The sequence below is a fragment of the Amblyomma mixtum genome, chromosome 9 (genome assembly GCF_055824585.1).
Source record: "Amblyomma mixtum isolate Tamu chromosome 9, ASM5582458v1, whole genome shotgun sequence".
Classification (NCBI taxonomy): domain Eukaryota; kingdom Metazoa; phylum Arthropoda; class Arachnida; order Ixodida; family Ixodidae; genus Amblyomma; species Amblyomma mixtum.
This window is the reverse complement of record NC_143020.1, coordinates 97,012,756-97,035,935: the sequence shown is the minus strand read 5'-3', so window position 1 is coordinate 97,035,935 and position 23,180 is coordinate 97,012,756. Positions and strand designations below refer to the sequence as shown.

The following is a 23,180-nucleotide window of genomic DNA, read 5'->3' as shown; positions in this document are numbered from 1 at the left end:
GACAGGCTTGATTTAAGTTGATTAACATGAGTGTTCCATGAGAGGTCGGGGCAGAACCAAACACCTAACAATTTTTGTTCGGTAACCTGTTCCAGTGGGTGTCCTTCAAATGTAATACTAACCGAGTTGCAGTCTTGTTTGTTTATTGGCTTGAAAATTAAGTACTTAGTTTTATTTATATTTAGACCCAAGCAGTTTCTGTGAAGCCATTTAGATAACTGTATTAGATAATTGTTAACAGAGTTCTCTAGACAGTGCGTGGTTTCTCCAGTAAAAAATACATTAGTATCATCTGCATACATTATAATTTGCGGCGATTCAGGGATTGTTGTACTGTCATTCACGTAAACGAGAAAAAGGAGGGGTCCCAAAATGGAGCCCTGGGGAACACCGTGTTGGATTTCAAGTTTGATGGATCACCAGTTGTTAACACATACATACTGATAACGTTTCTCGAGGTAACTTCGAATTAGTTTTAGTGCCACTCCTCTCATGCCATATGTTTCCAGTTTTTGTAAGAGAATATCATGTTGAACAGTATCAAAGGCTTTGCTTAAATCTAGAAATAAGCCAAGAGTAAGCAGTTTTTTTTCAATGCTTTCAATTATCTTATCCTTAATGTTAATGAGTGCAAGCTCTGTTGATTTATAAGCTTGAAAACCGTATTGAGCTTCTGTTATCACTCGGTGCTTCGTAAAAAAACCAGTTAACCTGCTATTGATGACATGTTCAAATACCTTCGAAAACACAGTCAGAACAGAAATTGGCCTGTAATTACTAATGCTACTATCATCACCGCCTTTATAAATAGGTGTGACTTTTGCGATCTTTAACTCGTTCGGGAAATCTCCGCTAAGGAGCATTTGATTTATTATGTGCGATAGTATAGGACTTATGAAGCATAACACATGTTTAATAGGCGAGGCCTTTATCCCGTCATCACCGCAGGCGACATGGTTTTTTATTTTTCTGATTATCTCTTCAGTTTCACTAGGTGTTGTCGGAGCAAGATTAAGGGACTCTGGCAAAATGCCGTCTTTCCCTGATTTTAATGTATATTTGTGTTGTGTTCGAACAGTTTGTATTCCCTCCCTGCCATGACTCTCATATGCGGGTTGCCACTCTTAATCATAGCAATGCTCTTTAAACTTCTTACCTGTTGCCCCTAAGAGCAGCTACTTCTTTTTTTTTTGCTTTCGTGCTCTATCCAGCACACTTCCTTGCTTTAATGGCGGCCGCCGCGCATGAAACACGCGTTTATCATTTCAGACGGAAAAGCTGTTATCAGTGAGAGATGGAATGGAGGATATCAGCGACAGCCCCAGAGAGTTCCCGAAAACTTCACCGTTGAATTATTCGTCATCTTGGACCGTCCTCACCACAACCACTTTTCTACAAACGAAGAGTTGTTGATCTACCTGTGTGTCATGATCAACTCGGTGAGTACTGTGTGATACATTTTTTCTCATTTGAAGCCAGCACCTAATGGCAATAAGACGACCATGGTGTGACCTGAAGCTTAATTTTTCATTATAACAAATAGATGACATGAATATCCCCTTTGAGACAGGGCGGCAGGAGCTGCCAACAAGTTCCCGAAGGAGGGCTTAGTGCGGCGAAAACAAAGCAACTTGTGGTAGAGTATCCGCCGCGCTTTTGGGAGGTGCAGGGATAGTAGTAGTAGCAGTAGTGGTTTATAAAAATAATAATTAAAAGGAAGGAAAAGAGTTTTTCTAGCCCCGGAATCTGCCATCGCTACGGGAAGCAACTAATCTGGGGCAGCGGAAACAGAGGGATAGCAGGCAGACTAGAGAAATGAAATGAAAGAGGTGAGGGGACAGGCAGAAGGGATAAGGGGTAGAGAGGGACTTTATACAAGTATTGTATTTACACAATAACATATGTAAAGGTCGAGCGCGTGTGATGTCCATAACCAAATAGGAAGGAAAGTGCACGCGCACAACAAACAGGTTTCGATCCCCAGAGCTGCCGGGTACCCAACGGTCTTTTAATGGGTGCCAAATTTTTCTGGGCCTGGTACTCTGCTTTTCTGGGATGAAGTACTCAGAAAAGGGCCTTTGGACAACCTCACACACCTGAAAGAATAATAGAGCCTATTTGGTTCAAGACCCTTTTCCCAAGCATTTCACCTCGCAAGAGGCGAGCACCAAGCCGGGGAAAATCTTGTACCTATTTAAAAACCGGTGGGTAACTGAAGGCTGTCGGGATTGAGCCCAGAATCTCTCAGATGCTAAGCCGCCCTCCAGAACCAAGTCTTACCAACCAGCACAAACTTGCTCTTTGCTCACAAAGCTCGTCTCCTGATGCCATTTCGGATCTTCTTATCATACGCCTTTGTGGTTCCGTGTAACGCGGCGTCGGATACTTTTTTTTACTAAACTTTGCACTAATGGTAAATTGGCTTTGATTACATTTAACTGCGTGTAGTCCTTGTCTCTAAAACATCAATTCTCTAGCCGTCTCTCAGCTATTATCTTGCGAAGATGCTATTTTTGACAATCACCAAATCCAAAGACCTCGCGGATACGTTAGCTGTAGGCAGCATGCGTACACTCAGTCGGGCACTGCGGCATCATAATAAAATATGCTCAGTCTTCTCACTGTCATCAGTTTTACTAACGAATCTACATGTCGCTCATCAAACACCAACGTGGGAAAAATTTTCTAGTCTAACTGCAGCCCAACCTAGCTTAAAAGGGCAGGGCAATGCTTTTATTCGCCACGAAACTCCTCTTATTTCATTCTCTGCCGTCTTTGCAGTCCGTATTTGCGAGTACAGCCCTCTTCGACGAAAACTTTGTGTTAAAATATTGTAAGGTACTGTTATGGAAATATTTAACGTAATGATCGATCCATTCTTCCGCTACGTAGAAAAAAAAAAGTTTTTCCATTGCTCGCATCAAGTAGTCAAGGCTGCCGTAGAAAACCAACGGGTAACGTTTTTGACGATGGCCAAAACATTGATAGCAAGAAACTGCAAGCCTTCCGAGAGAATACCTATGGATATACCGATTGTTATAGTTGGGTTTGTGGTTTAGGGGGGTTTAACGTCCCAAAGCGACTCAGGCTATGAGGGACGCCGTTGTTAAGGGCTCGGAAATTTCGACCAACTGGGGTTCCCTAACGTGCGCTGACAGCGCACAGTACACAGGCCTCTAGAGGTCTGCCTCCATCAAAATTAGACCGCCGCTGCCCGGATTGAACCCGCGTCTTTCGGGACAGCAGCCGAGCGCCATAACCAGTGAGCCACCGCGGCGGGCGACTGTTATAGTGAAATCTTATAACATATGAAAAAATTGCGGTCATAAAGTTTTAATCGCTGAAAAATGATTTGTACAGATTTGGGTGAGAAGAAATTCTCTTACCCGTACCATACTAACCCAAGAGTTTCCTTTAATGCGAACGCATTACTTGGCTATATCGACAATTTCATGTCAACAAAACGTGTTGGCAGCGATTTCTCCATTCGTGTGAGAGTTAAGTGAAAAAGAATGATTGTGCATGATAGAGGATGATATGAGGATGACACACGCCAAAATTTGGTCGATGTGGAGAAATTAGCTAATTAATTTGAGCCAAAAATGTCACTCAAACGTTAAAATAGTATTGTATGTCGATATAGTGCGAGGACGTGAGAAGAGTAAAAACACAATTACGGGACATAGGATGATAAAATGTCGTTGTACATCAAATTTGATTGATCTGGAGTAATTAAATAATTAATTAAATGCCAAAAGGTCATTTAGACGTCAAGATAGCCCTGGACATGCATTGGAAGTAAAAATTAGAAGTAAAAAAAGAGGAACAGTCAAAAGAAAGACAAAGATATAACAAGAGAGGCAAACAGTCTTAAGTGAAGCAAAGAGAGACTAGTGTGAAGGAGGCATCAATGTTTTCGCATTCTCCCCAATGTGGGTCGCCGCAGTGATATCTAACGTCTTTTTTTCTTTTTCAGGTAAACTTGAGATACAGCCCGGCGAGATTTCCCAGGGTTAAGATTATGATTACTGGCATGGACAAAAGCACGGTATTGTCGCCCCATCTTTGACTGTAGCCGATTGTGCGTCTTCTGCTTTTGTTGGAAGGAAGTGCCTGCAATGTTTAGTTTTTTTTTTCAGAACGAATCTTACGCCGTTCTGGCTAAACAAAGCAACAAATACATATTTGACGAAGGAACGCTAAGCAATTTAAAAGGTTACGCCCACGACAGGGAAAGCACATATGGACATCCAGATGTTGTGTACTTAATGACCGGGTATACTATACTGCCTTTCATACATATCACTGGGAAATTATTGGAATCGCTATTTGTTGTTTCGATATACTTATTGGCGTTTCTTCCTTTTTTTAAAGCCGAGACGTATACACGGTGATCAACGGACAGGCCTCTGTTAACGGCTTAGGTGAGTGATAACAAAGATTGTCAGCGCAAGTGTCATAAGGGCCTTTGAGTGGAAGCTAAGCTCATTTTAAGATTGCGCCGTTGCAGAGAGAACAATAAAACAGGAATTTGTGCATTAATATACAACCAAGTTTCTCGGTAGACCGCTAACAAAAAAAAAAACTACGCTCCGCAGATTCTTCAGCACACTGCTGCCAAACGTTAAATTTAATCAAAGAGAAGTACCTTAAACAATTTCTTCGCAAGTTTTCAGCTGTCACTACTTTTTCATGTACAGCATTCTTGGATAAAAATTTTGAGTACTGGAATATTGTAAGCTACTGTTATGGAACTATTGAAGATAATGGTCCATTCTTTGGAAGTGTAGCAACACCTTTCTTTTGACGTTTTTTTCATCGATAGCATCTAACAGCTAAGACTGCCCTTGAAAACTGGTGGGGAACATTTCTGAGAATAGAAGAAAGTTAATAGAAAAAAAAATGGAAGCCTGCCGATGGGAGATTTGCGGATGTATGGATTGTTTTAGCAAAATATTCAATATGCGAGAAAATTACGTTCATAAACTCTTTCGCGTTGAAAAATACTTTTGTTCAGAATTATGAGAACAAAGAATAACTGCGCAAAATAGACAGGACAAGAGCGAAGAAAAACCACACGGGACAAGCGCAGACTAACAACTGGTTTATTGCTCCAACGCCTCTTTCCATCAACAAAAAAGCGCATGCGCACCAACAATCATCTCGTAAAACCAAGAAACTAAACTCCTTGCGGTACAGGTGTACAGGAGCATCGCTAAAACATTTGTCAGGCCTTCATCTCGCGATTTCCAAGGCCTCGATAATTTCACATTTTTTCTTATCCCTCACGCGTTCGATTACCTTAGTCCTGTCGAAAAGCGGATTACAATCTTTTTCATCATACTTGTAGGTCTTACAATGCTCAGAGTGCTGCGTGTACTAGCCTCACCGCTGCAAAAACTTGCGAGGCCAGGTGGTTGGGCTACTGTCTGCGCAAGAAACTGCGCCCGCTGGAGGTGTTGGGCTTCTTCGGGGTTCTTGGTTACTCCGAGGGACATTGGAAAATAATTACAAAGATTCTGAGAAGCGAATGCTGGAGACACGTCCGCCTGTTGCAAGACTGGCTCCGGTTTCTGTGCTTCAGCTCGAAAGGAACTGGTCTTGTAGGCTTCCGGACACTCAAGGATTACCAAGTCCTGGCTGAGGCAAGTGCTGAATTCCTTTGGAACATGCGGCGAATGAGCCTACTCACTATCCCCAAAAAGCAGGTTGGTGCTGTTCCAGTTGTCTACTTTGGAGGGGCGACCGTTCCACACAGCGTTGAGATTTTCCTCAACAAGGTCCCGAAGTTCAGCCTGGAAGTCCCCCTGAGCAAGCACGAGGCTTTTACGGCGGCGCATAGGAATGCTGACAAAGTTCAAGGCGAAGAGAAAGAACGTTGCCATTTAGAATGTGTTGATACGATCTGCAACAACTTCAAGGCAAGAAGAAAGAACACTCCATGGTGAGATCTGGGGCAAGCTATTTTAGAAACTCTGACCTCGCTTTGATGATAGCCGACAGAAAAGGAGGTTTGAGGTCTTGCCTCAGAGCTTTTTAGTAAGAAGGCCATGTCACCTGTCATAAAGAACTTTACGAGAACAGTTCTGAAGCCGTCTAAAGCGAAGGCAAAGGCGGTTGCACTGTTAAGGGATCTGAAACTCGACCGGCTAAAAAGTTAAATGGTGAACAACAAGGACCTTGTGCTCACTGTGTTCTTCAGGGCCAAGAACCAGAAAATAGAGAGCTCTTTTAGAGCCATTGTTACAGAAACTGGATCCTGGCAAGCTGTGGTCAGTCAGCACCTTCAGCGCCATCTGGGAAGTCTGGCGCCTGACAATCCGTACAAGGTCAGCAGCTCGGACCGAGTGGCGGAAATGTATGTTAGGGGATAGCCTCTCTGCTGTTAACTCGGGCTTCTCGATTGACATTGAAAAGTTGTTCTACTCCCTTCCCCACGATGACCTGTTCCGTGCAGACCGGAACTGTATCGAACGATCTGGTGCTGTGTCTTTTCAGGATGCGTGCGGTATTTCCGTGGAAGGTTTTTGGAATTGCTTAAGGTATATCTTACTTGAACGATTGTGAGTTTTCAGGATAAATTTTACGTGCAGAAACGCGGCATTTGTATCGGGCGGTGTGCAGCTCCTCTTTTATCTGAGATCCTTTTAGCTGAAATTGACCGCTCGCTATCGCGGGTACTATCTGACGACCGTACCGCTCGGGTGTTTCGATACGTCGACGACTTTTTAATCCTTTTAAATATTGACCAAGGGAAGACTTGACGCAGGTTTCGATGGAGGTTTTAGCATCCTTTAAGTCAGCTTTTCCCACTTTTAATTTCACCATTTAACTTCCTGATAACTCTTGTTTGCAATTCTTAGATTTAAAATTATTTTTAAAGATCCTGACCACCTCAGCTGGGCGTACATGCCTAGGTCAAAAAATTCACTTCTGCCCTTCAACTCGTGCCATTCGAAGCTGGTCAAGAGGGGTATTGCGTCAGCTTGCCTCAGGTCTTTGTTAGCCAAGTCCTGTCGACAGAAGGTTCAGGTTAGCTCTAATGTTCATGTTGATCGCCTTCGGTCTGCTCGTTTTCCGCTGGCCCTTCTTCAGGCGGTCGCTGAGTCCCTTTTGAAGTCCTTCCGCCCAAACTCAAAACTTCGGGGGGCGGATGCACAAGAGAGGCGGAAGTATGAAGTCATGCCCTATGTTCACAGGGTCTCGCACGGCCTGAAGAGTGCCGCCGGTAAATTCGGCGTAGAGGTCTTTTTTTTTCTGAACCTTGCAAGCTATCGCATTTGTGCTATTTAGCGAGGAAAGATAAGCCAAAGAAGGTTGTGCGTGGAATTAACCACAAGAATAAGTTCGTGCACTGTACATCGAATTTAATCTATCAGATTCCGCTGAGCTGTGGTAAGGTGTACGTCGGGCAAAGTGGCGGGTACATCAACATTAAATTATTCGAGCATACCAATTCCTTAGCTGATTCAAGGGGGCAGCATCTGTCTAAGCATAAGGCTAGCAAGTATGATGACAAAGATTGCAATCAGCTTTTCGACAAGACTAAGGTTATCGGACGTGCGAGGGGTAGGAAAAAACGTGAAATTATTGAAGCCTTGGAAGTCGCGAGATTAGGGCCCCACAGATGTGTTAGCGACGCTTCTGTACACCTGTACCGCATGGAGTTGGAGTTTGTTTTCATGAGATGATTGTGGCTTCTGTCTTTGTGGTTCATGCGCTTTGTTGTTGAAGGAAGGAGGTTTTGAAGCAATAAACCAGTTGTTAGTCTGCGCTTGTCCCGTGTGGTTCTTCGCTTTCCGTCCTTTTTGCGCAGTTATTCTCTGTTCTCATAATGTCGTACCAACTAGCTCCTCATCGCACTCTTCTATTGTCCAGAATTGTTAAGTATGTTGTAGTTCTTTTTAAATGTCTTGTGCATAATTGTAACGAATTCGAATATAATAAGGGGAGGGGGTGGACATCGCCTATAATGTTTATATCGCGTTCTAACCGCCGTCAATACCAATATCCCTTAAGCAAAAAGTATATAACAGGTGTATATTACCGGTACTCACTTACGGGGCAGAAACGTGGAGGCTAACGAATAGGGTTCAGGTTAAGTTAAGGACAACACAGCGAGCTATGGAAAGAAAAGTAGATCCGGACTGAAGCACATTTCTTGTTCACGAAAAGAAACCATGTCCCGTTCTCTAGGAATCGGCTACGTCTCCAGTATTTGCACGTACTTCAAAGTGGCTCTCGGAGAGGACAGACCAGGACGGTACACGGGAACTCACACACTCACCCATGAGCTCGCTCACGTGTAAGTAACTTCTCAAGGCGAGTACGTGCAACGTGCGTGTTGCGTACCTGCAGTTCTTTATATCCCCACCTTTTCTGTTACCTTCACACATCCTCTCATGGCTATAGTTAGGCCTCCATCTAGAGTGAGGCAGTCATCGCGCCTTTCATTTCCTCACAGCATCTTCGTCCGCAAATGGTGTGTGTGTGTGGTTTTTGGCGTCTTTATATTACAAGGTATCCATAGTCGGATACAACTTAAGTCTGCAGTGAAGCTCCGCCCACATTCAGCCTCCGAGCACAGAACTCTTTCACGATGGCCAGCGGAGTAATACAGAACGCCGGGGACCGCGGCCCAGTGTTAGCAATTGCTGTTTTTTAAGTTGTACAATCTTTGAGATCGCTAGACGTCTATCACCAGTAAGCAACTGGCTCCGAACAGGGTCGGTCGGTCGGTCGGTCGGTCGGTCGGTCGGTTTATTTAAGTTTTCTTTACAAAAAAATTGAGGGCGGCAAGAAAAAAAGCAGTCCTCGCGACCGCTTAACAAGCCTCACCAACCCTACATAGTGGCAGTTTTGTAGTGACTGAAAAGTCTTACATTGCACTGCTTTCCCTCTTGGACAGCTGTGTTTCTTACTCAGGATATATCTGAGACGTAGTCTCGCGGTACATGACATACGGCGGCATTTCTGAGGCGAACAATACGTCTGCCTCAAACTGCGCACGCGGTGATTGCTGAAGGCTGCTGATGGAAACCAGTGCCTTCTGAAAAACTGACGTTGAAATGAAACAGGCTTTCTTAAGCCACGCGTGATGAAAGCTTAAAGGTGCTAAGGAAATTACTGTAAAGCTTTTTATGCGAGCTTCTGTCGTCGTGCGGGTCGCTGTTATAGCGGTCAGTGCCGCATGTTTACCCATGGCACGTATTCTAGTAGTCGAGCCGCTGAACCTGATCGCATTTTTCACCCCTGTTCAACGATGCGCCCACTGAAGCAAAACAGACCACGCAGTCAGTATTCTTTCCTCCGAAAAATACAACTATGACCCCCAAAGATTTAGGAAGAAAGCTAAGGTATTTTGCCTAGCTGAAAATCTCGAAGGGAATTCTTTATCATAGACCCAACGCACAGGATTACAAAGTAAGGAAAAAGGGGACAGACGCCACGTCGAATAAAGTTTCAGACCGGCACTCAATCGGTCTTGTGGGTAATAGTTCTTTAATGCGAGCTATTACTAGACTGAGCAAGGAGGCTGTACTTCCAAGGGTACTTTCGGTACTGTTTGAACAGCGAAGCCGCCTTGAACCATCCCAACAAAACTTCCAGCATTGTGAAGCCCAATGCACAATTCTGCGCTAGTTTTCAAGCAGTAGATGCGTCTCACAGGCTTGTTCGATACGTTGCAAGGAATATACAGTCGAACCTCGTTATAACGAAATGGTCTATAACGAAGTAATGGGCGTAAGGAAGGAATGAATAATGTCACGTTGTAGTGACGGCAGTCCAGCGGTCAGGAAGACACCAACCAGTCTTGTAAACGAAGCTCTTGATTTGGGCTGACTTGCGCCCGCAAAAGAACTGAATCACTCGGCGGCGGCGTAAGCAACAAACGTGCTCGTCAGTCGTCGAACTACGAATGCCCGCTGCTCGCGGCATCGTTCAATTTAAAGCCGGCAAGGAAACTTCGAGATAACAGGTCGAGATCATCTAGAGTTATCTAGAAACACGTAGATGCAGCTCTTCATGGCTGTGATTAATACAGATTAGTCCGGTCGGTTCTTGCTGCCTTTCCTGCGGCCTTGCGCGAACGGACGGACACTACAATGATACGTGGCAATATTTCCCTTGGAAGCTCGGTCAACACCGGCTATAACGAAGTCACGGCTATAACGAAGTAATCGCCGCGCCCCTCAACTTCGTTAAAACGAGGTTCAATGCTAGTAAGTTGGAGTAATAGTGCGCAAGCATTATCGTCACATTTTATTCACACAGCAGGCCCCTCCCCTCCTATGCTGAGCGTTTCCAGTTTGTTTCCCATATGTCTGCTTGAAGTTAGAGCCATTTTGTTACCCCTCAACGCTGCCGATCAATGACTTCTTACGGCCCTTTTTGAATCTTCATCGCACCCCCCCCCCCCCCCCCCCCCCCGAAAAAAAAAAAAGAATACGGTGTTCCAGAATAGCCTCGTAGATGCTTAATGACTCGCCCATTTCGAGCGCCTGGTTATTCAACCTGCAGCCTTGGTTCCGTCAACATCATGTGTATTGCGAGGGCCCGATCAGTATCAAGCGGCCCTTTACCCCAAGGGTAAACAAGCTGCCTAATAAAAGCTGCGCATTCGAGAAAGGGAATAGTAGTGGAAAGACTGGAATTTTTCTTAAAATACGTTACAGTGCGTTTCTTTGCAGGCGATGGAGCCTTCCTTCCTACTGGTGTTCATCGGCGCCTGACGACGTCATTATTGATTTTTCCGAAACGAAAAGTTAGGCTGGCACAAGAAATTAATTTTAACCCACAGTGACCTCATAGCAAGTACGGGCACCGCTTAATGCATTTAACAAAGGAGTGTATAATGCAACCGCGCAGAACGACGAGGGACGAAGAGAGGAAAGCACAGGTCAAAACGCGGAACACCTTGCATTTAATCGGGACTAAAATCGAAAATAGCATATGGCCTGAAACGAGCGCATGTAAGCTTGTGCCCTCAACAAAACGGTACTTGCTGGTGAAAGAATACAGGGTCTGTTCTGAAAGTAGTAGGACTGGTTTTTTCCTGGACGAACGGGCGGACGAGAGGTGGTCTGCGCGCGCAGGATCGTTGAAGGGGGATATTGGGAATGCTGGGGAAAATTGGCAGTCGGCTCTCGGCCGTTGAAGAGAGGAGGTCGCTTGTACTGTGAACCCCTGTCGAAACGTCTCGTCACGCAGAATCATCGAGCGTTTACTGGATCAGCGATACGCGATCAAATTTTTAGTAAATCTTGGTAAAACGGGCAAAGAGACTCACAACATGGTTAAGGAGGCCTACGGTGACGCTTCTATGGGTAGATCAGGTGTTTTTATAGTGGCACAAGCTCCTCCGAGAAGGTAAGGAAAGAGTGGAGGAAGACGACCGCTCCAGACGCCCTTCGACCAGCAAGATCAACGAAAATGTGCAGCGAGTGAGACATTTACTTAACAGTGATCGTAGAATAAGTATCAGAATGATTTCAGATGACTTGAGCATTCCTCAAACCCAAGTTTTTGAGATCGTGACAGAAAACTTATCCATGAGGAAAGCGTGCGCGAAGTTGGTGCCGGGAGTGTTGTCAGAGGAGGAAAAGGCCAACCGGTAGGATCTTCTTCATCATGTGAATGAGGACCCCGATTTTTTGCCCAGCACATGGCGGCAAGGCTGCCTCAGCCCCCTACAGCCTCGACTTGGCCCCGCCAGACTTTTTTCTATTCCCGAGAATAAAATCGACGCTCAAGGGGGAACATCACGGATCGGTAGAGGTGGTTCAACAGGCCGTGACGAGGGAGCTAAACAGCATTCCAGTCCAGGCGTTCCTGGAGGCGTACGAAAACTGTAAAACTCATTGGCAGCAGCGTGTAGGTGCGGAAGGGTGCTACCTTGAAAAATTGTAATCGTTTGTACTATTCTCTTGAATAAATTTTGTTTAAAAAAAATGAGGCCTACTACTTTCAGAACAGACCATGTATGGCACACCAGATACTGTCGTTTGCAGCATTTTCTCTAGAAAGTGATGTTTTTATTATGGTGATTTTGTAAAGTACACAATTTTTTTGGCAGTTGATAAAAAGTCGGCAGACAATCTGTGAGATGTCTGTAGAAGATTGTGTGAGGGGATTTATCGCTAGGTACGAATGCGCGTGACTAACCCAGTCGAAAAACACAACAGTAAAGTTTTTGTTGTCCCAACAGATTTTCTGTATTGTTTTTTACTTAAAACATGTAGCGACAACTGAAATGTTTGTAGTGACAAGAGAATTATGTGTCGTTACTGCAGAGAAGTACTATATAAGTACAGACTACAGAAAAGTACCGCATAAAAAATTAAAGCACTACAAGACAATACTACAAAACCAAATAATTATCGATCGTTACGACAAAATCACAAAACATTCTGTCGTATTTTTGACACGGCTCTCTCGTTTTTTTTTTTTTTTTTTTACTGGGTAGGCTAAAGGTTACGGCTAAGGGATAAGGGTTAGGACTACACTCTAAACACAACTACAGCTGTATGGAAGAAAAAAGAGAAAAAGTTGTCCTCTAGCCACACGCTTCTTTAAAGGGTGACCGCTAGAGGACGATTTTACTCCCTTTTTATTCATCTCTCTTTAGAATGTTAGGAGCTAGGGGCTAGCGGCTAAGGCTAGAGGTTATAACCAATCAACACTTCTCTGAAATTAAATTTTGTAACCCTGATTCTGACCAGCTGTTTCCACTATGTCTTCCATTAAAGCCTAGGCGCGCATCATGACGGTGATGCCTCTAAGACTAACGGACATCCGGGTGCCAAGAATTGCCCTTGGGACGACGGACACATCATGAGCTACGTAAACAAGGGCCCCAGCCACCACCAGTTTTCCCGGTGCAGTCTGGAACAGATACAGTACGTTGTCAGGTGAGGCCAGAAATTTCGCATTGCACAACTCTGAATGTGGAAGAAAAAAAATTCGCGAAGCCTAATAACCTTGCATAGGTTCACGTTTGCAGCGCAAATGAAGACGCGAACAAACAAGCAGAAACGGCAAGCATGATCGCTGATATGTTTGTCGCCCCTGTTCGTAGTTTGCGCGTTGTTGTTGTCCTCAGGAGAATGTGTCTACTTTGTCCATATGTTAATATGCGTTGCAAACAGGAATCCATGTGGAATTCACCAACTAATACGCATCAAAATCCATCTGACTCTACCCTTCAACAGCTATTTATGAGCTTAAGCTGGAACTTTCACTTCTTAGAAACAGTGTTTGAGGAAACGGTACCAAACCTGCTCATTTTTTCGGTGAATTCGGCTTAGTCTTGACATCTGTTAAGTGTATTTGTTAGCGATTTTACGTTCAAGTTTACTACTGCGATACAATTAGAACTCTCATCGAAAAAAAAGCGGCGTCAAATAATTCTCAGGTGACAGATGGTGTCATCAGCCACCTGCCAACTGTGGCAGGTTAAACAAGCCCTACCAGTCACGTCCGGCAAAGGCATCAACACCCTAAGATGCTATTGCATTAGCAACACACTTTGTAATTGGTGTCTCGTTAAAGCTTTATAATGGTAGACTGCAGTTTCCAGGTGGCGGTCTAAAGTCAAGGTGAAAACAGTGTTGTAATAATATATACGAAGCATTTCGCGGTGCACCTTCTTTATTTATGTACTTTTTAAGGTCTTTTGCACTATTATCAACCGGAAACGAAACCAGACAGCTTGCTTCTCCAGGTTACAAAATTTGCAGATACACACGCGAAAGGCCGTGTACACCTGCTGCAGAAATGCTTTTCTGCCAAATGCTCGTAGAAGCCCCTCTACTTTGTCGAGGCTATCTTCCTACTCCTCTCCCTCTTCATCCTCCCTTTCTTTCAAGTGCACTTCTATAACATGAATTACATGAAACCTAGACGGCTATGAATGACGCGGTCATGCACACAGTGTGTGCTTCTAAAGACACGGGAGGTCATTAGTGTTATTTAGAGGCGAGCTTAGACTCGGACCCGTAATCCAGCCTGCGTCCCTTTCGAACGTGTCCCTTCCAGCGGCTCCTTATTGGTCGAAACACTGGAAGCGGATGCGGCGGCTCATCCACTTTCCGCGTTTCGGCCAATCAGGTGTCGCCGAAAGTGGTGTTTTCCATCATCATCATCATCATCATCATCATCAGCCTGACTACGCTTACTGCAGGGCAAAAGCCTCTCCCATGTCTCTCCAATTAACCCTGTCCTTCGCCAGTTGCGGCCACCGTATTCCCGCAATCTTCTTAATCTCAACCGCCCACCTAACTTTCTACCGCCCGCTACTACGCTTGCCTTCTCTTGGAATCCACTCCGTTCCCCTTATGGGCCATCGGTTATCTTGCCTACGCATTACATGCACTGGGTTCCCACCCTGATGAGCACTGCTGTACAGACTACAAAGATTTGGCAGAATAGTGCGGACCTAGAACTGAGTGGGCCAACAAAATTAATGAATGAATTAATTCGTTTAGTCATTCCAAAATCTGGTATGAAAGCCATAAAACTACAATGCATTTCTGAATTAAAAAGCCAAAAGAGCAATTCGATTAATGAGGCACAGTATGCGTTAGCATTTAGGTTCACCTCAGGGCGGTGGAGGATGGCATAATCCAGTGCATCAGTCACCGTGTCACGCTGTACCCCTCTCCACACCCCTCGGCTCTGCTTGAAGACCCCAGTTTCCCTCTCGACAACAGCCGCCGCTCTCGACAACAGTCGCTGCCCTCGCACCGACTGTTGTCGAGAGGGAACCTCTCCATCCTTTCCTCACCTTTCTCTCCACTTTGCCTCCTCTCCTCGAAGGTTCACACGCAGGACACTAACGCCTGACGCTTCTTCCTCAAATGGAAGCTCTAATGACAACGCATTAAAAATGTACTCTGAAAATGTGCTGCGCCTGTTCTTTTTGCGCCCTCCTTTAAAGGGTGCCTCAGATTCAACAGTTCTCGTTGCCGATCCGCACTCTTCCAGACTTGCTGGCCAGGCGTGCTGGACGATTAAGAGCAACGGATATTTGGTCCAGGGTCAGTACCCGGGCTCAGTAGTGCTGCCTAGCAAAGAGTTCTGCAAGGACGTCATCAATGACAACCAAACTTTCATCCACAACGTCACGGTAAGAGAATTTTTATTTCGATACCCTCATTGTAACCTGTCGCGTTTTTTTCAATAAGTTACGAATGCTATTCAAATACATCAGAACGTTTTATGTAGCTAGCGCTGTCAGCTGGCGTTTTGCCAAAAAAAGCAGCTGCGGTTCCGCCCCTGATTGGTGTAAAGGGAACGCCATGTCCTAGCGTGCGTAAAGTTTGTGTGCTGTGCTATCGTTCGCATCACTAGCCGTCATCAACCTCAGCGAGAGTGACCTTGAGTCCTTCTTTTAACTTCCTCATCCCATTCCCCCTTACTCAACCTATGCCTCATTACAAACACCCACCGCGGTGGCTCAGTGGTTATGGTGCTCGGCTGCTGACCCGAAAGACGCGGGTTCGATCCCGGCCGCGGCGGTTGAATTTCTTTGGAGGAGAAATTCTAGAGGCCCGTGTGCTGTGCGATGTCAGCGCACGTTAAAGAACCCCAGGTGGTCGAAATTTTCGGAGCCCTTCACTACGGTGTCTCTCATAGCCTTTGTTGCTTTGGGACGTTAAACCCCATAAACCAAGCCTCATTACAAACCTCTCGAATAAAAAAAAAATGCCATGGAGCCACATCACCCAAAACTGGCTTGAAATAGTGAAATGGCAAGATAGATTCTCCGATGGCTGCTGTGACATCGGCGCCAATCCTGTTGCTCTCTGCACCATAATACATAGCACTCAAGTGAGGCGGATGACGTAACGTGAATACACCTTATATATGGCTCGCACGTGACGTCGGGAGCGCTGTGATTGTGCTCTCATGGTGCAAGTGTGTCAGAGCAGCAGTGGTGAAAGGATTAGAAAAATCTTCGGCGTGCGCCTTGGTAATTAGCATGTAGGCCATCGCGGTATAAATGAAGCCGTATGTGGCGTAAGCTGCTCACACGAATCTTCGTCCTTTGAAGGCCTTACGACTTTGGCTCTTGTATTCTACTTCGGCGCAGGTCAACGAACGGACCTGCAAGGTCCAGTGCATGTATTTCAAGAGGGACACCAGCTACGGCTATTACAGCAACCAAAGGTGGATTTACTACCGAGAAGTGGACGCACTTGACTACATGAGCTGCGGAGGCACAAATGTAAAAAACATCAAAGCATTTCTTTTTATTTTCCTCCTTATGTTCTCTTTCCTTGACTGATGCTGCGGTTACTTCTCACTCGTGTTTGGTCGAATAGAATTTGTAGGATGGCAGGATATCTTGGTGATGGCCTTTAGCTGCCTAACGCATTTCCGATGTGACCGTGTGCCATTTAAAGAGTCAATTTCGCAGCTCTTTAAACAGTTTATTATTCCCGGAGCTAACTGTTTAAATGACAGATTTTCGTGCAAAGCAAATGAACCTTGCTCTCCTAGGCCCCTGAGTTAAATGACTTGCTCCCTCCACCACACAACACTCAAGAATACTTCGAATAATCCGAAAGATCGTACTTCTTATACCGCACAAGATCTATTTATTTGGCGTACGCAGTGACCCAAACTGTCTCATTTGTCTTCCTCATATCTCAAACACAAACACCGTGTAAAAGTATTTTCACGTACAAAAGTAATTAAACTTACCCTAATTTTCAATATCCCCGTTCACAAACAAGAGCCTTTGACTATAATCGGCGATCTTAAGGCGAACAGGGCTCTTGGCGTTTTAGTCCGTATAGCACCGGGTGGTCATATATATAGTACGGAGGGGCTGCGTAGTTTTGCAAAGAGTGGATGACCAATATTTCATTGAGAAACAGTGCCGAGGCCACCGCCTCTTATGCTTTAGACTTATGCTTTAACCCGTTGGTCAGTACGAATATTAGCTATGCTATTTCTCCCGGTCGAAGGGTACCCACGATGCGCAAGGGGCGGCTTTCACACGTATGCTGTTCTCAAGCACTTACGGACCAACCACACACTTCTAGAAGCCGTCCGCTCGCACATCACGGGTAGGTACCACTCGACCGGATGAAGTGTGAGATATGGAGTATAACAAGGCTCTTGCCATAAGAGCCAAGAAGGAACGGGTGTAGATTTTCTCGCGGTGTACATGGGAAGGTCGTAGTTATTCAACCGCCTGCTATGTCACATAAGCATATGCAAGTGGATAAGACGACATCATTACAGCCGGTCGACACTTTTGGCTTGAGTGTGAGATATAGATTATAACAAAGCTCTTGCCATAACAGGCACGCGGAAAGAGTGTGGATTTTCTCGAGGTGGACTTGCAATGGTCGCATTATTCTAGTACGTGCTTGGTTGTCACACAAGCATATGCATGTGTTGATAATCCATGACGTCATTACGGTCGGCCGACGCTAGGGGCTGGAGGGCATCAATTGAGGGCTATTTGCCGCTCCATTCTTGAGTTGTATCCGAGTATAGTGATTAAGTAACTGCAAAAGTAAGCTTTGCTTTCAATTGATTCAGCGAACATTTCTCAATGGATTTTTTCTCTCTCTGCAGGTTTGCATTCAGGGCGTTTGTGTGAGAAAGCCAAAGTGGGAGGCAACAACCTGGGCCCCAGTAGTCTCCACGACCGAAGCTCCAACCGAAGCTCCGACCACAACTCCACGTGTCACTAGTTCACGCTGTAACTGTTGCTCGGACTGCGGTAACACAGCCCCTACCGGACCCACCTGGACATTATATGGTCCACGGTCGACGCGGACGGGCTACGGGTACCCTCGTTACAGAAGGAATTGAAAAAATAAATAAGCTTTAAAGAAATTAGACCAAAGAATGGTTGAAGTGTCTGCGGTAAAGGCTGCGGCTCTTTGATCGTTACAGCGGACGCTGTAGTTATTTTATTTTATTGATTCATTTATACAATGCTGGTATAGACTCAAGATGAGGCCACTCAACCGGTCGCCTATAAGGATTGAGCAACCGCATCGCATGCGGGATGTACGGGGGTTCGATTCCTAGTGCCGCCGAGTACCCACCGCTGACATATTGGGGAAAAGCTTCCCATGGACTGCTGATCAGCATTTTTTAAATGAAATGCTAGAGTAATGTGTCTTTGACCTCACCTTGAGTAGACGAGAACATCTTGTGGCATGGCGGTCTTTGGCCACAGATGCCCTTGGTCCAAAAAATGATGAAAGTTGGTGCTGTAAGCAGGAACGGTGAATATGGAAAGCAATCTAACTATTACGTAGACAAAACACGCCAAAACACAAGCGTGCTTCCACAAACCCAGAGGAGCAACCGAAGGAATGCACTCGCGAATAACAAATCAGCAGTTACAAGGTAATGTACAAGGGAAAGTAAAGAACACTGGCTGATATCGTGGACCGTGCTCACTACCTTGAGGACTTCCTCACGGCTACCACTGTGTCCCCAGCAGTCAACAGGGGTGGCGACGGCGGGGCTCCGACTGCTGGCAGCATGGACGGCGTATTTCCATTGTTTTATGTGGGCTAATTGCAGTCGGGCAAATTCTGCCGTCAGAAGAGAACAAAGTCTCTCGTCTCCCGGCTTCTTCTTTCCATCCTTTCTCACTCTTACTCGTGAAAGGTTGTTTTTTTTTTCAGAAAATATAAAACCGCTGCCGGGTGGGGCACCGCTCAGCTCTAAAGGCTCAAGCAGCAAACTGATCAAGATCAGACTGCATCTTCGGGCAGGCCTTGGAAAGCCTGCCTGCATTCCGAGGCTTCAGTCGTGACCACGGAACAAGATAGACAGGAGCGCTGACTCGGCTGATGAGAGAACTTCTTCTACATTAGAGAAAGCTTGGTGGGGCATATGATAGGCGGCGCTCGGATTTGGCTCTGGCTAGGCTGCCTGGATGCCCGCTAAATTTGGCGCTGGTAGACTGCTGCCGCCACGCCACCGGTTCCGGGCATGTGGTGCCGGACGCTTTCTCCCCCAAGGTGGAGATGATTTGTAATAATGCAGTAATTAGTCTTTAGCATCCACTCAAGCGCAGCCACACGGCTACGAACAAAAACTGTGCAGCTTTGTAGGAACTTCGCAGTTGCAAAAAAAAAAAAAAAATTGTCCCAGTCAGTATGCATTCCCCTAAAAATGGAACTAACATGGTTTGCACTTCGAGTTGTTTATCAATTTTCTCTCCCCACCATTTGATAGGCGTCCAGTTTAGCTTGGTTGACAAAGCGACCGCCTCGGACAGGCCATGGTCTCGGGTTCGATCCCCAGATCAAGAGAAATTTTTCTTCAACTATGAACTTTCTGTGCAAGCTCCATTGATTTCCTTTTGTCGCCGTATGGCTGCTCTTAGGGGGATGCCAATGAGTATTTTTTCTGTTATTATATGCCTTTGAATATCGGCGGACGGGTCTTTTATCAGAATACCTTTACACGGAGCTTTTCCTTAGGGAGACGGGACTATTGTATTTGCAGGTCGTAAAAGGCAACTCGACTGGTCACCCGTTAACCGATGGGAATAAAATATTCAGGTGGGAGTCCATTAATAATATATCCCTCTATGGTCTCAATTCCAGGTGGACTTTTGTGAATTTGCGCTATAGTTAGGGTGCGAGAGGAGGCATTAATGACACTGGCGTTTCATGCGAAATGCTCCTTTTCAGCTGGCTGCATCGTTAGAAAAGGAAAAAAAAAGGAAAGAAGACGGAACGTAGCTAAATATGTCGAGGCAACAACCGTACTGGACAGTAAATTGGGGCCCTAGGCGACTAAGCACGACCTCATTGACCCCCTACCCATAATTCTGAGCGGCATCGAACCATTCGTTAAATAAATAGCCTTGAATGGAACTGAGCGCTAACTGCTGACCCGGCCGCCTCAGGGCACCAGCACTCTTCCGCTTCCTGACGCTAGAAACACGTGTTTAAGCCATGGTGTTGCAAAAAAAGCAGCGTGTAATGAATGCTCTAAACTCCTCAGCGTGTATCTGATTTTAAACTGTGTATATTAGGGACCTCCGACTGTTATTTGCAGTCGCAGCAACTGAAAGCCGAATCTTCGCTCCTTGAACTAATCGTTCGACATTAGATTTCCTGGGTCGACCTTCAAGTTACGGAGGACATTCCGTGGTACTATGCTCGAAGAATGCTCGCGTTACGCGAAGGATTTAAATTTCGCCAAGATAAATTATAATAGGTAAAAGCCAACGTTTCGACAAGTGAGCCATCTTGGGCCTTCGATAACAAGTAAATTGAGGCCATGCCCAGACGAAGACAAGAAATAATGTTGCAACATCGGTCAACGATCTGAGGCTCCTTTTTACCACTTGTTTAAGTCTGTGTTGTCCAACTCAAGCTTACTGTTCCCGCGAAAACAGTACCCCAAAAGTGGTAGGGTTTTAACGTAGTTAAACCGAGTACACATGTGAAACAATGTGTTTGGTCTGATTGGCTTATGGTTTTGCTTTGCTGGATCGTCGGGACGTCTGGCAATGTTATTAGACTCAGGTTAAACTCCGATCGAGGTTAAAGCTGTTCGCGCTGCAGATGGAAATTGATGACGACGACTATGTGCAACGCACAGCGCGAGATTGCGTTGTAGTTTAACACGAGGCGTGATCGGCCGCGGCGATAGCACAGTGCACACGTACAGTGGCCAGCAAAGCTGACTTCTCCGCGCCTACCGCGGGTTGAAACCAAGTCGCGGCAATATTTATTTCATTCGTTCATGAGCTATCGCTGTGCTATGTTTGGCCAAAGTCACCCTCAAGGTCACCTTCCCAGTGGCTACAGTTGTCGCAACGCTCCTCCGAACTAATCCGAGCTTACCCGAGTTATTCCGAGGCTTCGCACAAGATTCTTGGTTGGGACCGCATTAAGTAGTGGCTGAAAACAAAATAAATAGCGCAAGCGTCCTGGCAAGGTGTACGTATTTCGTATATAATTCACTGATTCCTGACGCACGCTTCATCACGAATAAACTTGAAGTCATACAATGTCACCGATGTTCGCGTGAGCCGACATCTGCAACAAGGCTCACTTGAGACGAAGAAACAGTTTTCAAAGATAAACTAAACCTCTCATTGTCTTACCTTTGACGTGCGCTATCAAGAGAACAAGCAAGACGATGAACTTCATTGTGTAGGTGTCCAGTGTCCACTGCAGAGCTTGGGAGCTCTTCGCTTTCGTAGAGAGCCGGCGTTTAAAAATCGCTGGCATGCTGCTCTGCCTAGGGAGGGGAATTTCGGAGATAAAGACAGAAGGAGAGCAGAGTGGAAGAGGTAAAAAAAAAATGAAGATGAAATGCGGCGATGAAATGGGTACTAAGGATGCAATGGCGAGAGCATGGTCACGTGACTGCTGACCGCTGTCGGCGGGGTAGACACGATAAGGTCAATTTTTATTTTTTTTTTTTACTTTCGGCTGGCCCTGCCATTTTACGTCGAGGCTCTTCTCAGTTCAGTTCTGTCTTCATGGGCAAATTAAGTATTTTAGCTGGTCGCCTACCTTCAACGGACCGATAGCATTTCGCTCATATTAGAAGGCGCAGGCTGAGAATATACGACACGCTTTGAAATAGACGTCAGAGGCTATATCTGTAAGGGCAGAGACAGTAAAGATCACCTGTCCTGCGTTGTTTCACCCTGAATACGTCTTTGCGTGGCTATTTTTCGCATTGGCTTCTTTTGATTTCCATTTCCGAGTATCCGCCTATTACACAATGCTGGGCGTGAAGTTTTCCTACCATTTATGAAGCATAAAGTAAAGGCCTCGTTCGTTAGGTGTGCCGTGGAAAAAGATTGCATGCGTAATACTTGGATGTTCCCCCCATGTACAGCCTTGTCCAAAAGTCTTCACGCCAAAGGCTTTTCGTTCGACCTGCATTATAGAGCCATGGCACACCACCATCAAAGACCACAAAATTCTTCAAGAAGGTTTCTTACCGCGGTAGAGAAGCTTCCTGTCTGTCATGCTCTTTGAATGTTCCGCAATAGGAGGAATTAGAGGAACATTCATTCCACTTCAAGTGGACGCTGTGGCCTGAAGACTTTTGACGGAGAGTGTACATCACTCGTGTTTGTAGGTGTTTCTAGTAAAACATTTTCCTTTATGTGCATGCGTGTTCAGTCGTTCCCGCGATGCTATTCTTATTGGAAAACGCCAACAAAATAGCCCAAGAACCGACAACAAACTGCGCAACATTACGCACCTGCGGCCCTCAACGCAGAATAGAATTCACAGCGCAATGTGCGAGTCATATTAACAGGAAGTTTTAAAAGCTACTCTGAGCAGCAAAGAGGACACGAGCAGGCAATCAAAAAAGGAGAGAAGGAAACAAAGGCTACTTCATCTTGATCTAAACCGCAGTAATAAGAAGAAGATAGAAATAAACGTGGTTAGTACTTATGAAATAACAATGATGTCAACAACAATGGAGCATGGAAAAAGCACTCAGGACAAGCTGAAGTTGGCCTGTATCGATAGAATTCCGCATTCTAGCGAACATCAAAGTTGCTACCTTCACCTAAAGCGGAGGTTATATAAAACGGAAAAGGCAAAAAAAAAAAAAATTACAGCGGGCACATAGAACTACTAACTCGCTTCGAATGCGAACACACCGTTTTCTAATTTTTTTTTTGCATTTTCTTCTTTTACTTTTTAAAGACACCTATTCATAAGCATGCGGTCGTAAAGAAACGCATACACCAAGTTCACCTTTGTTCGCCAAGAAGCAATGCGAAGACTTACAGTATTTCAAGGCTCCCTTGCATCGGCATCGCAATAGTGGGCCTCATTGAAATGCTCACACTTCGTCCGTCCGGCCAGAAACCTAGACTTCGATGGGTAGGGAGCCGTCTGTTTGCACTAGCACAAGTGTGCAATGTCTTCTTCGTTTCGAAGGTAATATACATAATGCAATTGTGGCATAGTGCAAGAAAAAAAGTACAGGCGACGCCTAGGATTTCTGCGACCTTTGTGTGGCGCTCTCATTGGGAACCTAGGCTTCGCAACAACTTGTTTCACGCGGCGAGCTGGGCGTGTTGGTACACATTTTTCAGGGAAAGCAGCACAAGAAAGACGTGGACAAGGACGAGACAACAAGGATGGGCGCTGAACTTACAACCGCTTTTATTGTGAAAGTATTCACACTTATAAACATTCGGT

General features: G+C 45.4%; 1 protein-coding gene across 1 annotated transcript in view; it reads left to right on the top strand.

Annotated features, from left to right (window-relative positions):
- Positions 1-17,832, top strand: part of LOC149330239 (venom metalloproteinase BumaMPs1-like) — a 28,285-nt gene extending 10,453 nt beyond the window's left edge. The window contains exons 5-13 of the mRNA XM_089559395.1: positions 1,270-1,439; positions 3,977-4,048; positions 4,140-4,276; positions 4,375-4,424; positions 8,197-8,305; positions 12,750-12,911; positions 14,986-15,127; positions 16,094-16,228; positions 17,593-17,832. Of these exons, the coding sequence (XP_089415521.1) occupies positions 1,270-1,439; positions 3,977-4,048; positions 4,140-4,276; positions 4,375-4,424; positions 8,197-8,305; positions 12,750-12,911; positions 14,986-15,127; positions 16,094-16,228; positions 17,593-17,832 (1,217 nt within the window). The remainder of the gene's footprint in view (positions 1-1,269; positions 1,440-3,976; positions 4,049-4,139; positions 4,277-4,374; positions 4,425-8,196; positions 8,306-12,749; positions 12,912-14,985; positions 15,128-16,093; positions 16,229-17,592) is intronic.
- Positions 17,833-23,180: the final 5,348 nt, after the last annotated feature.